Source organism: Buteo buteo, chromosome 20 (genome assembly GCF_964188355.1).
Source record: "Buteo buteo chromosome 20, bButBut1.hap1.1, whole genome shotgun sequence".
NCBI lineage: Eukaryota > Metazoa > Chordata > Aves > Accipitriformes > Accipitridae > Buteo > Buteo buteo.
The window spans coordinates 13,857,526-13,874,265 of NC_134190.1; the positions used below are offsets into that span (position 1 = coordinate 13,857,526).

Genomic DNA, 16,740 nt, shown 5'->3' on the forward strand with positions numbered 1-16,740 from the left:
AAGGATGTGGATGTACGCTGGAGACGTTAAAACAGAACAACAACAAGAAAGCGTCGTGGCACGAAACACGTGTTTGAAACCCGAAAGGCGCTAAGAAAGACTTTTCATGCGAGCCCGGACCTCGCTCCTTCATCCCCCCCCCCGGGCTCCCACCACGTTAGGACAGGGGACTCGGTGGGCAGCCCACCCAGTGGGTCACCCACCACCCGGTACTTAAGACGGGCTTTCCCGGCACAGCATCCCCCCACTCAGCGGGGCAGGACCCGCTCCCGGCGGCTGCTGCCGCCCCGTCGGGGCTCGCTGGGACCCGCGGCCGCTTCCCCCCCCCCCCCCCCAACCTCGTCCCCCATTTCACACCTTACGGGCCGCCAAGCGGGGGCCAGCCCGAGCCCCCAGCCCACCGGCTCGCCCCCCGCTTCGCTTCGGGGAGGCTTTCTCCCGCCCCCCCCCTCCGCCATCCCGGGCCGAGCCGGCTTTGGGTCGCAGGGGGTGCGGGCAAGGGGCAGCGGCCCCGGGGGTGGGGGGGCGGCTGCCCCCGCCGTCTCCCCGGCGGCCCGGCCGGCGCCGTCTCGAATATTTCTGGTGGGTGTAGCTAGCTGGGTCTTTTACAGTAAAAGCCGCCTGGCTATCGCAGGTAGGAGTTTCCCCATGCTATTTATGTATAGGCGTCTGTCTGTATAGATTTAAAAAAAAAAAAACAAAAAAAAAAAACCAACGCGGACGCAGAAAGGGCGCCGGGCTGCGCCCCCCCCCCCCCCCCCCGCAGCGTGTGTTTACCAGCAATGGGCATATGTCACTGCCTCAGATGTTTTCCAGCTCGCAAAGTCCCCGCTCCCCTCCGCCGGCTCCACCTCCGGGCCGGGGCCCGCCTTCCCCCCCCCCCGGCTCCCCCCCTCCGCCCGGGCACGACGCCCTCCATCATATAAAGAAACTTCCCGGTGCCGCCGGCCCAGTCGCCGTCCGCCCCGTCGCAGCAGCCGGCGGCCCCTTGCCCCGCTCCCAGCGCCGCGACAGAGGTAAGGGCCGGCGGCGGATCCCCCCCCCCCCCAATCTCTCCCCAGACCCCCCGCGGGCCGCCGCAGCGCTCCGCCCGCTTCCCCCCCCCCCCCAGCCCCGGGCAGAGCGGCCCCGACGGGCCGGGGATGGAGAGGGGGGGGGTGGGAGGTGCGGGGAGGTTGGTTTTCTCCCGTCTGGGCTTGGTGCTGTCGGCACCTGAGCGAGCCGCTGGGCCTTTTTTTTTTAAAAAAAAAAAAAAAAATAAATTTTTTTTTTTCTCCCCCCCCCCTAATTTAAAGCAAAAAAAATAATACCCACCCCGTTATCTGCTCCCGAGGTGAAGGTTCTGCCCTGGGGAGCGTCGTGGGAGCGGGTGTTGGGGGGTCCACTTCATGCTCTAAGAGGGGAAAGGACTTTTGGAAGGGGTGAGCTGTGGCCCCGGCTGCTCCCCCCCCCTCCCCCCCCCGGCACATCGTGCCCTGGGGGACCGGGTTTGGTGTCCGGGGGGTGCTGCTGCCTGAGGAGGGGTGCGGAGCTGCCCACCCGCTCACAGGAGGGTGCACCTGCCTGCCAAGGGGCTCGGAAAGTCTCCCGGTGTGTAGGGGCAAGGCCAGCGGGTGAGGAATCACTTTTTGATTAGATGGAATGGGAGGGAGGAAAAACCCACCAAACTAAGCTTTTGGCCATTCAAGCGCTTTTTCAGATTGGGGGGGACAAACCTGACGCCAGGTCCCCGTCACTGGTGTCCGTGTCCTCGTGTCAGGACCTTTCCGGCGGGTGCCCATCGCTGCAGAGCTGCACCGCTCCCGGTGCGGTGCCTACAAACCCTGCGTGGAGCTGGGGCTCTGCGTGGCTGGCTGCTCCCCCCCACGGCCCTGGGGACGGTGCCCTTATGCCAGGCTCTGTGGGTTGCTGTCTTTCCACTTTTAGGTATTTGCAACATATAGATACGAATGTTACTATATATGCCTGTGGGGAGCAGTTGGAGGGGTAGATATGTATAGGACATCATGTGTTCAAATGTGTCTTGCTTAAGTGAGCTTGTAAAAACTACTTTGATGTTACAGTTAGATGCCGTATAAATCATAACTGCATGTGAAGCCCTCCAAATCGTGTGCGTGCGTCTAATGTTGCGTATGTGCACTGTCGCATGCAAATACATTTTTATGCAATTTTTTTCTTTTTTGATCAGAAGGTAAAAACCCAGTTGAACTCTGAGCAGGACAAGGGGTTTGTGCCTTAAGTCACTTGCAATGAAAATTTCAACTACCCGTGTATGCTCATGCAAAACAGTGTCGGGACAGGGGGGAAGTCTGCCAAAGTCTGCAGCACGAGAGGGCTGCGGGGGGCTGTGCCCGGTTTCCTGAGGCTCTGTACCGTGTTTCCCGGCCCCCCCCCAGGCCCCCCCTGCACGCTTTAGCTGCCGTTCGGCGTGATACGTGTGGTACCAGGGACTGGGGACCGCTGGCAGGGCTCTACACGGGGACTGCAGCCGGCGCCTGACCTGTGGGTTTTCCTCTCCCCCCCATCCCACCCCTCTCCCCCTCCTCCACAGCCCCCCAGAGCGCCGGCGCTTGGGTGTGTGCGGAGAGGTGAGGCACCCCAAGCCCCCCCACGCCCGACCCCTGACACGAGTGGCATGAACTTGGAGCCGGGAGAGTGCGGGATGAATTCGGTGAGCTGTGGCAACGGGAAACTCCGCCAGTGGCTGATCGACCAGATAGACAGTGGCAAGTACCCGGGGCTGGTGTGGGAGAACGACGAGAAGAGCATCTTCCGCATCCCCTGGAAACACGCCGGCAAGCAGGACTACAACCGCGAGGAGGACGCCGCTCTCTTCAAGGTAGGGCTCAGCCTGGGCTTGGGGCTGTGGGACACGGCCGGGGCGGCGGGGACGCCTGGGGGCTCTGCGGTGGCCCCTCGCCGTCCCGTCCTCGCCGCCCACCTGCGCGGGCTGGCTCTGCTGGGTGCTCTGCGGCCGCCGGCTGCCTGCCCGGTGGCCCTGGCTGTGCCCTGGTGTCCCCTGTGTTTGCGGGGTGAGACCACCCGCCCTTTCCCACTTCTCCGTGTGGAGCTAAATGCTTGTGGCACCGCGGCACCACTATTTCCACAGCTGTCTTGGATCGTTTTCGCCCTTCCCTTGTGCCTGCTGAACTGTTTTTCCTACCTTACCATGCTGCTTTTTTCTCAGCCTAAGTCTGCAGGGAGTAAATTCATGCACATATAAGCACACACGTATATGCTGTTTCAAGAATTGTGGACTTGTACCTTGTAGTTGATTCTTTTTCTTTTTTTTTTTTTTTTTTTTTCCTTCTTGTTCTTTTGATTATCTGAAATGTTTCCAGGCCTGGGCTCTTTTTAAAGGAAAGTTCAGAGAGGGCATTGATAAACCAGATCCCCCTACCTGGAAGACAAGATTAAGGTGTGCTTTGAACAAGAGCAATGACTTTGAAGAACTGGTGGAGAGAAGCCAGCTGGACATCTCAGATCCCTATAAAGTGTACAGAATAGTACCAGAAGGAGCTAAAAAAGGTAAAGCATCTCAAATTCCCAATGTAACTGAGTGTGAATATGTCTCATTGTAAGCATATGAGGACTGAAGCGTGCTTTTATGGAATGGCCCTGCACTTTTTAAAAGTGTTTTGAGGAGCCAAAATGGCAGGGCTCAAGTGCAGCTTGTTCTGATGACTTAAGAGGCTGCGTCTGCAGGAGAACTGCTGGCGTTTGAGTCGGAGCGTTGAAAGGAAGCCCTTGCAGAAGGTGCAGACAGGCGCCCTGCACATCGCTGGAGGAATTGCTCTTTTAGCTGGAGCCTCCCTGCCAGTTCTGTGTAGCGAGAGCCAAGCAAGCGGCTCAAGGGACAGGCAGAAAAAAAAAAAAAATTAAAAAAAAATTGCTTGCTGGATCTAGGTTTTGAATACAGGGAAGAGCAGAAGTGTTTTGAGCCAGACAGTAGGTAACTGCTGCAGGGGGAAGAGCTGGGAGCGAGGGATGCCCAGCCTGCAGCCTCCTGGGCAGAGGCTGGGGGCAGTGCCTGCTCTCCAAGAAGCCCCTGGTCCCAGGAAGGGCTTGCGGGAGGCAAAGGCTTGGCACGGCCCGGGGGGGGCATCGTGGCAGACTGGGAATGGCTGGGCAGCACTTTCCTGTGGGGCACTGGAGAGCCTGGCGGGACAGGCTGTTTCGTGGAGCTGCCTGCAAGGGAGGGCTAGGAATCCTGTCCCAGACGGGTGCTGAAGGGCATTTTAGTCCTCTGCTTGTTCAAAGGCTGGTTGCGTGGATTTGTCTTCAAAGTGCCAATTTCAGATTTCCTTAAGATGTGGTTGACATAATTTATTTTCATCCCTCTGGTGAACGTAGGTGCAAAACAGATCAGCATGGAGGACCAGCCGTTAATGATGAACCATCCCTTTCCAATAACTTCTCCTTACACTTCACTACCATCTCAGGTGTGACATTAATTACGCATTTCGCTTGGTGCTTGTACATTGAGCAGCAGCATAATTTCTGTGCTATGTGCTATGTTTGTCTTTGCTGGCATGGCTCTCTAGTTCTCTCTGGGAAGAAACTTTATTATGAAAACTGAGAAATCGAGAAGCAACTTTTCTAATGTCATATGAAGCCACAGGGCAGTTGATTTCCCTTGGTGTTGTTTATCCCTGAGCAACAGCTCTTTTCTGTTGGACGGTAGATATTAGTGCACTGCCATTCCTGTTGATGCCAGAATGTAAGCGCCCAATGAAGCCTTGTTCTTCCAAGCAAACATTTACCAGCAATGCTTTGACTGCCTTTTGTTATTCTACCCTGCTTATTATTTACACCAGTGGTGAGAAGTTCGTTTGAAAGCCTCATTGGTGGTGGTGGCCAAGTGCCATTCGTGTAGCCTGGGCGGTGCTTAGACCTCCACGGGCTTTGGCAGAGAAAATCAAGGAGATGAGATGTGAAAGCTGATGCAATGCCTAGCATTAGTTTTTGACAGCTGCCGAGTAAAAAAAAAAAAATCTCGTTAAATTGAATAGGTACCGAACTACATGGTGCCCCACGAACGGAACTGGAGGGAGTTTGCCCCGGAGCAGCCGCATCCCGACATCCCCTACCAGTGTGCCAGCGTCCCTTTTGCAGCTCGCAGTCATCACTGGCAAGGGCCTGGCTGTGAAAATGGTAAGACGCTCCCGTTTAGGGTTGCTTGCTGAGGTTGGTCACCTAGGAGGACCGCAGATTTCAGGTTCCTTATTCGTGGCTTTGAATGGAATTAGCAGAAGTAGCCGGAGAGGAGTGCTGGGTTCCCTTCAAAGAGAGTCACAGGGTCCATGGCAAGAGCCTTTGTCCTGGCTCTTGCTTTCGCTGCCACCGTACATGTGGTGTGTGGGCTATGCAGTCTCTGAGCTGATACAAGTCAGCCCCCAAAAGTCCTCAGGTGTCTCAAAAGCCCTGAGCAGTAAGAAGGCAACCACCCCCCCTAAAAACCCCACATAGTCCTTTAGCTTTGCTTTCTGATTTTGGACCTTCTGAGGCACACATCAGTGAGGTTTTCCCTCCAGCCTTGTGGGTTAGAATGGCATTATTCTCCCAAGAGGAAAGCTGAAATTATTACTTTATTTTAGTGCTGCAGCAATGAGACAACTTGTCATGGATTGAGTCTCTCTTGGGGCTGGTAGAGCAGAAACAGAATAAAAGGACGTTCCCTTCCCCGAAGATCTCACACTACTAGAGCCTAACATAATCATGGCTTTCCAAGCTCTGCGTCCTTAGGAAAAAGCCTGAGTTGTGAAAATCGGCAACGCTGAAGCCTGCAGGGGATGAAACATAAGAGAAAGGGAACCGTATGCCATAGACCCTTGCAGGATAACTCACCTGAGGACATAGGCATTTGCTTTGTGAGGAGAAGCAGCTGGCTCAGAAGGGCAGGAGAGGATGGGAAGTGAGGAAGGACTTCTTAGAGCAGATACTACATTTTCAGAGGACAGCTCTCTAGAGGCTTTGGTGCAGAGAAATCTAAAATCTGCTAAGAAGTAAATTCTCAGTGCACTGCAACTTCTGCTGGCAGTATATTGGAATTATTAGGCAGAATCCTTTGCTTTTAGTTGAGCTATCTGCTAATAAAAAATTGAGGTAGCAAGCTCAATGAACTCTGCCCTGAAGTACATCCTCTGCAGCAGTGAAACACACATTTGGACATTTTGCTGAATTTGGAGGCAGTTGTTAGTGGCTGGTATTGGCTTTCTCATTGGGCTCTAAAACGCGTCAAGAGATGTAGGTGTTTTTTATCCACATCGCTCCAGCTTCTGATTGTGGTGGGTTCTGCCATTGGGAACGGTAGTGCGCACTTGTCTGCAAGTCACTTGCATCATCCTCCAAAGACTTTTACCGACAATAAGAGACAGAGGAAAACATCGATTGCCTGTGTTATAATCCACTTACTAAAAGGCATCTCTTGGAACAGTCTAATAGTAGTCCTGGTAATAAAACCCTAATAATCTCCTGCTGCACAGTTTTCTTTACCTACTTTTTAAACAGTGTTAAGTCCAGCTGTATTGTTATACCCATCTTTAGTAAAATTTCTTATATGAAATGGGTTGTTTTATGCAGGCAACTTTCAAGCGCACTGTGGGCTGTTAAAAATGTAAATTATTTCTGTAATAGAAAAACATGTTAGGTAAGGAAAAAGGACTAGGGGGAATACTGAATGCTAAGGGAGTATTTAATGCTCCCTTAAAATATAAATACAGTCCCAAATAAAAATATAGTCCAAATAACAACTGGAGAGATTGGTAGAGTTGGCATACCTGGAAAAATTGGGAAATAGGACCTTTTTAAGAAGAAGGGGGGAAGAGAGAGAGTTCCTAGTGGGCCCCAGAAAGACTCGCTTTTGCATCGCTGTGATCTCTGCCTGAGCTTTTATTGTAGGATTTAGGCAGCTGTCACTGACTTTTGTTTGTGAAAACAGGTTGTCAGGTGACAGGAACCTTTTATGCTTGTGCCCCTCCTGAGTCCCAGACTCCTGGCATCCCGATTGAGCCAAGCATAAGGTCTGGTGAAGCCCTCGCCCTGTCAGGTAAGGTCCGAAACCCCCCGGCCTCTCTGGGGAGCTTGACAAGAGACTCCCGCTTCTGACTTGCCCCGGCACTCTTTCTCCTTTCTGATGGAAAGGGGAAAGAAGGAAAAAACCAAGAAACCTCTTTAATGAATGAATTCGGTGTATTGGCTTAAGCCTCTCTCTTCCAGGATACTTGAGCACTTGCAGCCCCAGCTCCAAGGGATGGAGGTGGCTAAAGTTAATGGAAGTGCTTTGCTGGCTCACGGTGTTAGTGCTGGGTTGCTTCAGCGAGCCACCGAATCAGGCCTTCCCAGGGGAGTTTGGAAATTTTGGGAGTCAGTGGCTTTTAGCTCAGTTCTTCATTTGGGAGGAGCCCCCCCAAAAACTGGTGTTACCTAGGTACCTCGCTGTGCTCCTGCTGGTGCCATCTGGCTTTGCTCTGCTTCATTATTTGTGGTGAAAAAAGGCATTTGGGAAAGAAAAGGGAAGTTATTTCAGCCAGGTTTGCAGACATCCGGATGCTGGGCGACTTTCTGAGTAACTGGGAGAAGGTGCGGGAATGTGCTTTTCACAGAAATAATGGATAAACCTATAACGTGACGTTCGGCAGGTTTCCCAAGCGGGATTGTTCTCCTAAATCAGGGTCTGTATGTGTGTTTATATGTGTCTGTGTATATAAACATGTATTATACACACACATTTTTTTTTTATATAGATATAGATATTCAGTGCTGTGTGAGTTCTTAGGGGTCAGCCAAGTTGACCGAATGGCCATTTGGAAGTAAGGCTGGGGATTTCAGGTACAGCCCTGTTGGAGCTGGAGCCAGGAGTCACTTCTCTTCAGGCAGCTGAGTGCAAGTTTGCAGGTCGCCTGTGCAGAAGCCTCTTTTATGCAAAATCTGGGGAGAAACACAGCTACTTCCTGGTTAAATCTGAGGAAGTGTACTGAGTTGGTGGGTTTAATTGTGACATGAACTTGGAAAATGTGATGAACTTTTAGTGTGCTGACTTTTCCTTTTAAACGGAAATGTGAAGTTCGCGGGATGTTAGTTCCCACCAAATTCCCATATCAGTAGCCCTTATAATAAATGGAGAGATCATTAATGCTACCGTGCCCCAAAAGTTTTAGTATTTATATCCTTTATGTGATTTTTGCTAATGTGAGCCTGTCTTCTGGGTGTTGGTGGCCACCAGGCCCAGAAATTTCATGCAAACTTGTCTCTTGGTCTTAGTACAGCTTTGAAACATAAAACATTCACACTAATGTATCACAATGATTTTTTTTTTTTTCTCTCCTTGTAGATTGTCGACTCCACATCTGCTTATATTACCGTGAAATACTGGTAAAGGAGGTGACAACTTCTAGTCCTGAAGGTTGTAGGATATCCCATGGCCAAAGTTATGAGGTCAGCAGCCTGGAGCAAGTTATCTTCCCTTATCCAGAGGATAATGGCCAGAGGAAGAACATAGAAAAATTACTGAACCACCTGGAACGAGGAGTAATACTGTGGATGGCACCCGATGGCCTCTACGCTAAGAGACTTTGCCAAAGCAGGATCTACTGGGATGGGCCTCTGGCGCTCTGCAGTGACCGACCCAACAAGCTGGAGCGGGACCAAACATGCAAGCTCTTTGATACTCAGCAGTTTTTAGCAGGTAATTACCGCTATGGCTTTGATACGTTTCTGGAGACGTCACCCGGTCGCTCTCCACATCACCTTTATGGGAGTCCTCTTTTTGTGTTACCTTATGAATTACAGTAAGAATTACCCCTCAATTCTTCTGGGCAAGTGCAGTCAAGGGGTAGCTGACTCCTGAATAATCCTGTCAAATTCCGCTCTCTGTGCACGTTCAATGCCCCTGCACAAACCAGGAGGAGGGAACTGATGCTCACCTGGTGACACCCAAAACCCCACATCTCTATAAGAAGTGTAAGGAGGAACCTAACAAAATAGTCTTCCCACAAACTGAGTGACAGAGGAAAGTGGATTCCTGATCTGGGATCTGCTAGTGTGAGTCCTGGGTAGGTCTGCGGTCTGCACTGGCACTGCTCTCAGCTTGACCCAGAGCGAGCCTGAGATCTTGCTCAGAATATACAAATACCAGCATGAATTTCAGCAGAAAGCCTTCTTTCCAGTCTGTGCCAGTGTTTAAAAGATACCTTGGGGGTGAAAAGGATTTCACAAGCTTTGGAGTTTCAGGATTGCCCAATACTCTAAGCAAGGAGGTACGTTGCCTCTCCAGAGCTCCGTGGGAAGGTCTGGGTTTGCACAGGGCAGTACAGAGGGGACAAGGGCACGCGTCAGGACGGTGCCTTCTCCTTCCAGCCCATGGAGGGCAGGGGCAGAGCCTCAACCCCGCTTCCCAGCACTTCTGAGCGGTTAGAGGGAGGAAAGCTGTCCACCCAGAGGAACGGAACTGGTGGGAGCCAGTCATTGTGCCGGAGGACAGCCCGAGCAGCAGGAACACACATCGGCCCTTCTTTCAGATGTGTGGCGTCGCTATAGGTGAACTGAGTGCCTACGGTTTGGTGTGTTTTCCTATTAGAACAGGGCATCAGCACGGGCATGACTCTCTCAGGAGAATAATGCCTTCCAAAATTAAAAAGCCCCACCAAACCCAAACCAACAGCTTTAGCAAACTTTATATTCCAGGGTTGATGCACCATCCCAGCAAAATGGTCAAGCAAGAAATGAATTTAAAGAGAGAAATCTCATATGGATATGAGAATTGACAGTTAAAAAGGGGAATTTGAGGTCAGGGTATTAGCTTGGGCTTCAATCACATGCTAATTTAAAGATGTATAATTCTGCCTCTGATGATGGTTTTGGAAATCCCTTTCCCTTTTCTCAGGTGTTTTTTTAGATGTAGTCTGGGTTCTTCCAAACGGTTGACAGGACATCTCTTTTTAGACACCTAACCCCAAAGATAAGCTCAAGCAATAGTTATTTTTTCCTCCACCTAAATTACTTATGCACCAGTGCCTGTGCAAACCCAAGCATGTGGTTGAAGTCATAGCCTGTGGTGTGTGCAGAGTGAGTTTTTGCATGTGTTGATGCTCAGCTAGGTTTGTAAGTAAGTGGCTTGCCATCGGCGTATCACATCTACATGTTAATTGAACGTACTGAGGTCCCAGACTGCGGGCAAGAGTGGAGATTCCCCCCTTAGGAAACTGTGCCTTCCTTGGGAAGAGAAACAGGAGATCTCTACCAGGAGAGGAAATCTGGAGCAGCAGAGAAAAGGGCAGATGCAGAACTGCTGTGGACCACAGCTGTTGGGACCCCGTTGAGGAGCTGGACCCTGCAATGCAAACTGTGCCGGAGCATCGAGGCCCGTGTTGAGCAGCCTGTACTGTTGGGAAGGCCAAAATGGCAATAAATCAGAAAACAGGTGGATGGTCGCTTGGGAGTGCTGCGTAATAAATGCAGTAAATTGGGCTGGGTGGAGTGTAGGAGGAGAGAGACAGAGAATTTGGGAGTGTGAGGGTGGCAGCCAGAGGACGGTTGGCCTGGCAGAAGGAAGGGTGGCTGGAGCCAGAGTAGCGGGAGATGGGGAAGGTTTTGGGGAAGCGCATGGGGAGCCCTGCGGTGTTGGAGGAGGTGCTTGGGCTTGGAGAGGGAGATGGAGCAAGTGGAGGGTTTTGGAGAAGCACAAGGCTGACCTCAAGCCCCGATTATCCTGCTGGTGGGAAGGAAAGTGGTTTCTTCTCCAGGTCCATGCCACGGGCTGCTGTGTAGCACTCCTACAGGTTTTCAGGATTTGGAGAATTGCTGAGGCCAAATAAAACAGCGGGGAAAGGAAAAAAAAAAAAAGGAAAACAGGGTTTTGAGGGAGACCCTGGGGAGAACTATGATTTACTCCGTGTTTTAAGTGAGCTGCCTATAGTTTTACTCTTATAACTGACCCTCCCAGTAAGACCAGTAGTCCCAAGCGAGGGTTGGGACACTGTTGTGGTAGCCACTGGATTCACACCTTGGTCTGAAAAGCTTGCAGTTAGAGTAGAAATGGCAGGGGTCTGTTTTGGGAAAAGGTGCATTTGTCATGCCACATTTGAAGACTCTCCTTTCCCTGTATAGCAGGGGGTGCTTCATTATAAGACATTGGTTTTAATATTAATTTCAACTTTTTCCAGAAAGCGTGAACAAGGTTATAAATTAAAGTGAAATCTTTACCAATCAACTATGTAGAAATACTTCACATAATGCAGACATTAATGAGGATATTAGAAGCATTTTTCTTTTTTTTTTTTTTTTCTTTTTTTTTCCTGGAAGGAAATACAGTGCCTAAACCACAACATAATGATTTTGGTTCAAGTGGAAGTCTCTTATGAAGGCTTCCCCAGCTATCTTTCTTAGGGGCCACTTTGACTATTGGAGTAATAACATCATTTGACCTTTTCCCTTTGTGCAAGGGTGTGGGTTAGTGAAGGGAGTAAAGGAGCACAGAAGACACAGGCTCTTTTGCAGGTTCAATGCATGGCTTAAGTACTTCACCTTTCCATGCCTCCCCATCCCCTCTAGGCACAGTGGTGACAGTGGCTCCATGACTGTGTCTAGCTGAGGCTGAATTTCATTCCTGGCAGTACTTTGAGTCTCGGGCTCTACTAAGCCCTTACTTTCAGTGTTGTTGTTGGGCATCCACTTGTGTGTGTCCCAGCTACCACCGGTGTCTGCTCCAGGAGGTTCTGCTGTCAAGGCCCAGTAGAAATACTAATTGGAAGACATCCCATTTGTGCATAAGAAATGACTTGTGAGGCAAGGCAAATAGAAGAATTGCAGTGTTAAAACTAGCTCCCCCTGATCTGTGGGAAAGTCTCCAAACTCAGTGTCTTCTCCTTACCTCTTTTTTTTTCCCCTGACCTCTCTCATCCTCCCCTGGAGTTACTTCATCTTCTCCCACTGTGCTCCAGGGTCCTCCATTTGGAGCTCAGATATCCACAAAGTCTTTCTTATTGGCCTGTACTGGTTTTGGCTGGGATAGAGGTGATTTTCTTCATAGCAGCCCATGTGGTGCTATGGTTTGGATTTGTGATCAAAATAGCACTGATAACATAGGGATGTTTTAGCTAATGCTGAGCAATGCTTGCACAGCATCAAGGCTTTCTCCGTTTCTCACTCTGCCCCCACAGCAAGTACACTGGGGTGGACAAGAGGTTGGGAGGGGACAGAGCCGGGACAGCTGACCCGAGTTGACCAAAGGGATATTCCCTACCATATGACCTCTTGGTCAGCAATAAAACTGGGGTGGGAATTTGCCAGAGGTTGCTGTTGCATCAGTCGGTTGGTGGTGAGCGATTGCTTTTTGCATCACTTCTTTTTTCTTTGTTTTGTTTTGTCTTTTTTTTTTCTTTTACCTATTAAACTGTCTTTATCTCAATCCACAAATTTTATCACTTTTACCCTTCCAATTTTCTCCCCCATGCCAGTGGCGGGAGTGAGCAAGCAGCTGTGTGGTGCTTACCTGCCTGCCAGGGTTAACCTACAACGCAGCCCTTTCTCTCTTCCCAGAGCTGCAAGCCTTTGCTCACCATGGACGTCCACTGCCGAGATACCAGGTTGCTCTGTGCTTTGGGGAGGAATTTCCAGATCCACAGAGGCAGAGGAAGCTAATTACAGCCCATGTAAGTAGGACTTCTGCCTTACCTAAAAGAAACATATTCCTTGGAGGATATGAAGCTGCCAGTCAGGCTTTTCTACCTTGTGTAGGTCGTGAGGGAGATAACAAATTCTTGAAAATGCACCACCATCCAGACCAGGGATGAATCCCCACATCTGCCAAGGACTGACTGGTAGTCCTCAGTAGGGCAGAGCACCTGATTTCCCTCTCTGTAGAGTGTAAGCGTCATCCGTGATCACTTGCAAATCCCTTCAAAACCTAAAGCTGGAAGGTACCCTGGAAGAGCTGGGCTGTGTTGTTATCGCCAGCCCAGTTGCACAGCTCCTTGGGCTATGAGGCTGGTGCAGGATGCGGTGCTTTCCCAGCCGTTGCACCTGAAGATGCTCCAGAATCCCAGCCTGCATCTCAGGGACCTCAGCCCTTAATAGGATGCAGGGGCTGCCTGTGCAGCTTCGGGGTTAAGGTAGCTGGCAAGCTTTTGAGCTGACTGACCACAGTTCGCACACACTCAAAGCTCGTGTTTCGGGATGCTATCTGAGAGAGGGTGATGACGGAGACTGAGACCAGGTACTTTCTAAATTGGCTGTATTGGCCCATAAAACCACAAGAGAGGTGATAATGCACACGTTAGCGGTAGGGTTTAGCTTATCGCATACTTGGGAAGAAAACTGGTGTCTCTTTTAATTTTTCGAAAGCCCCTTTGGTAGCAGCATGGGTCCCAAGTCAGACTTCTGTCATGAGCCTTGGCCTCCCTTTCGCTGCGTAGCTTTCGAACTGGTACACTGCTGCTTAGCAAATCTCTGGAGTGGAAGGTGGGAAGCTCACAAATCCATCCCAAGCTGTGGGATGGTTAGAGGTAGCTCTCCATCCCCATCTCTTGTTAAACTCTTTTCCATCCCCGTTTTGGCTTTCCAGCTTTCCATCCCTCCTTCGTAGCATCCCCTCTCCAGCCCCCTTCTCCATCTCCTGTCCTGGCAGCTTCCCTGTGAGCCTGTACCTCCTGCTCTTTCCAGAGCTTTGCTTCCCCCTTACCAGTTGTTCCTCAACCTGCTCAACCCCTCGGGCTGTCCCAGCTCATGGGCTGGTGTTGCTCTGCCATCCCACCAAACAGCTATGCCCCGGGAGCTGTCTGGCTCACCTGCCCTGCTGCCTTCTCGTCTCCCCCCCGGTGGGATCGGAGGGGCTCAGCTGCCTCTGAACGCCGATGGGTGGAAGGGAAGGGGGAACGGTGGGGCTGCTCCAAGGCAGCGATCCCTTCTGGCTGTCTCCCTTCCCAGAGGTGGGACCCACAGACAGCGTGGTTTTTCCTCCAAAATGGTGCCCGTGTCTTAAAGTGGAGGGGCTGGCTGACCAGCAGGAGAGGGCTGTAGAGAAGAGTTGTCCAACCTGTCCATCCCTGAGAGTAAGGAGAGCTTCAGGTGTTTGTTCTCAGTGTGCAACTTAAATGTTTGCAGTCAGAGCCCAAAGCCCTGAGGGGGAACGGTGGTTTCTGAAGAGACAGAAGTGAAGGCAGCATTAAATCGTACAAATCCCTCGTGGTGGTTGAACAGATTCTTCATCAGAGCTTGAATGAACAGAAATAAGAGTAACCTTGGTGTTAGACTGAAGTCTGATTTCAAACACACGCAGTCGTTCGGCAGCGTATCTCAGTCTATCTGAGCGCTCCAGCATTTCAAGTGAAGTCCTCAAAGTACTTTACAATGCAGACGAGACTTTCAGCGCTTTGCGTGTGCATTCGAACATGTCGAGTGGCCACGGACATGTCTGGCCTGTAGGCACTGCTCACGCCCAGGGGCTGCCTAAGGGGCTGCAAATGCTAATACATCATTTGTGTCACTGGTACGTGCCTTCTAAACGAAGGCTGTGGAGGTAAGGAGTGTGCGCAGCTAGCAAGGCACTTGGCAGCAGAACAGGCAAAGCCTGGCTTAAAGCAGAGATTAGTGAGACCACTGAAATCGTTTTCCCATTCTGGTAAGCAGAACTGTTTTGTCCTGCCTCGTTTTTAACTTAAAACCAGCATAAATAACTAAGATGAGGAGCATGAAATTTTGTCACATGTCTGATTAACATTTTGTCTGTTCTCAAGGTTGAACCAATGTTTGCCAGGCAGCTGTATTACTTTGCTCAACAAAACAGTGGACATCTGCTGAGAGGCTATGATTTACCAGAACTTATGACTAGTCCAGAGGATTATCACAGATCTATTCGCCATTCCTCTATTCAAGAATAAGATCCTCAGAAAGAGTGTTTTTAAAGGCACTGTAAAGATTATGCAGAGTGGAGGAGCAGATCTGGGTCGCAATTTGGAGATCCACATCACAGCTGGATGTGTTCAAGGGTTCAATGATAGGAAAGTGAACTAGGACAACCATATTGTATGATACAAATGACGGGTCTTCAATATTTGGATGCTACATCTCGCATAGGTTCCACTGTTGCTGGGAATAACTCAAAACTGACGAAAATATTGCTATGTTTACGTTTGCTTAATGTTCTCCTTGGGTTTTGAGGACTGATTCTTACCGAAGACTTAAATCCAGAGTTTACACTGTTACATTTGCAGGGCTATTTATTTTGGATTACTGATCTCAGGGAAAGTACATAAATTTGCGGTGTTCCCAATTTGAAACTGTAGCTACTATAGGTGGGTAGCAAATGTAGGTGGTTTATTGAGAATAGCTAATACATGTAAGTGGTTATAAATTTAGATTCATAAGTGTGATGCCTATATTCTTCTATAGAATATTTCAGTGTATTTTTTAAAAACAATGCAATTCTTCAGAGCCATATTTTTTTAATGCCTGACTGACATTTGTCCTGACAATGAATTTTGTTGCTGCCACTGTTGTTACTGGATTAGCCCCCATAATAGCAGTTTCTAAGGTGATGCATTTATGGTACTGTGTTAAGAAAAGTGACCGTTCAGCTCATGTTACCTGTGGATTTAGTGGATTAACCACTAGAATTCTAGAGTCCCGAAGAGCAGGTTTAAAAATAAATTACATTTTCCTTATGATTGAAAGCTACTATGCATTATATATATATATGTATGCATTAGAGTTAAGTTGTCAGACCTTGAAAATAGCACAGAAATGGTCCTGGTAGCCCTTTTTTGATGTCGTATGCATGAGCCAGGTTAAAATAACCACCACCTCTGACTTAAAGAGAGCCAGCTCTGCTCTTCATGTGCACTCGCAGCTTCCTTCCAGTGGTACTGAATGAATGTGAAGGGAGAGTTCAAGGAGAGCAGCATTTGGCCTCCCATATTAAGACAGTCAAGGAGATACTTGTTTTAATGTTTGTTTTCAAAAATTTTGCAGGAGTACAATTTGATGCAGTTTGCAGCTTTTAATGATAGGGTGCCATTATAAAGAGAAAGAGAAGAGGTCTGTTGGGTATGCATGTCAGTGAAATTTCCTTGCTGGCAAGCAGACTGTGTGATCTGAGTAGCTTTAACTCCAAAACATGATCACGCTATGCTTAACAGACATACTTCACTTGACTTTCTAAATGAGGAAGAAAAACTGGTACTTGGTCTGGCAGCAGACTTGTGTTCTAGGGACTTTGAATTTATACATCTTAAAGATGCATACTCTTTTGGGATATATTATCCCCCTCCTCCACAGTGCCATGCCAAATTAAGAGATCATTTTTACTTTTGTGTTCTTTGTTACTTTAAGTGTTTTTCCTGACACATATTTTCATAGGGGAGACCTCTTTCTTGGACATTAAAAGCACTTCTCTAGGTGACCTTCAGAGCTTCTGCATATGCTTTTGGCCTGTGCATACATTTTACTGAAAGGGACTTTTGTGTTCAAACTGAACTGGTACAATACAAGTATTTGATGTGTTTTTCACTTTTTCCTAGTGGTCGTTGCTTCTTATGCTCATTGCTTCAGCTCACGTCTTAGAATAAAGTCCTTATTCCCTACCAACTCGATTCGTATGTGTTGTTTTCAGTAGCGGGGCGAATCTAACATGCGCGGTTCTGCGCTGTGAACCTGGGCAGCACTGCTGGCTAAGTCTATGGGGAACTGTGTTCTAAGCCAAAAGTGCAGGGAAAGGTCAAAAGGTAAGGATTTATTCTTACGAAA

General features: G+C 49.4%; 1 protein-coding gene across 1 annotated transcript; it reads left to right on the top strand.

Annotated features, from left to right (window-relative positions):
• Positions 1 to 616: 616 nt before the first annotated feature.
• Positions 617 to 15,578, top strand: IRF4 (interferon regulatory factor 4). The gene is made up of 9 exons (XM_075052164.1): positions 617 to 1,016; positions 2,552 to 2,839; positions 3,342 to 3,528; positions 4,354 to 4,442; positions 5,013 to 5,154; positions 6,941 to 7,048; positions 8,333 to 8,686; positions 12,538 to 12,650; positions 14,733 to 15,578. The coding sequence occupies exons 2-9, from the start codon at positions 2,636 to 2,638 to the stop codon at positions 14,874 to 14,876; spliced, it is 1,341 nt and encodes a 446-aa protein (XP_074908265.1). The 5' UTR covers positions 617 to 1,016; positions 2,552 to 2,635; the 3' UTR covers positions 14,877 to 15,578.
• The last annotated feature ends 1,162 nt before the right edge of the window (positions 15,579 to 16,740 follow it).

Coding starts and splice junctions, on each gene's coding strand:
- IRF4 (XM_075052164.1), top strand. CDS start 2,636: ATGAACTTGGAGCCGGGAGAGTGCGGGATGAATTCGGTGAGCTGTGGC. Junction 3,529..4,353: donor ACCAGAAGGAGCTAAAAAAG/GTAAAGCATCTC, acceptor TGGTGAACGTAG/GTGCAAAACAGATCAGCATG. Junction 4,443..5,012: donor ACACTTCACTACCATCTCAG/GTGTGACATTAA, acceptor TAAATTGAATAG/GTACCGAACTACATGGTGCC.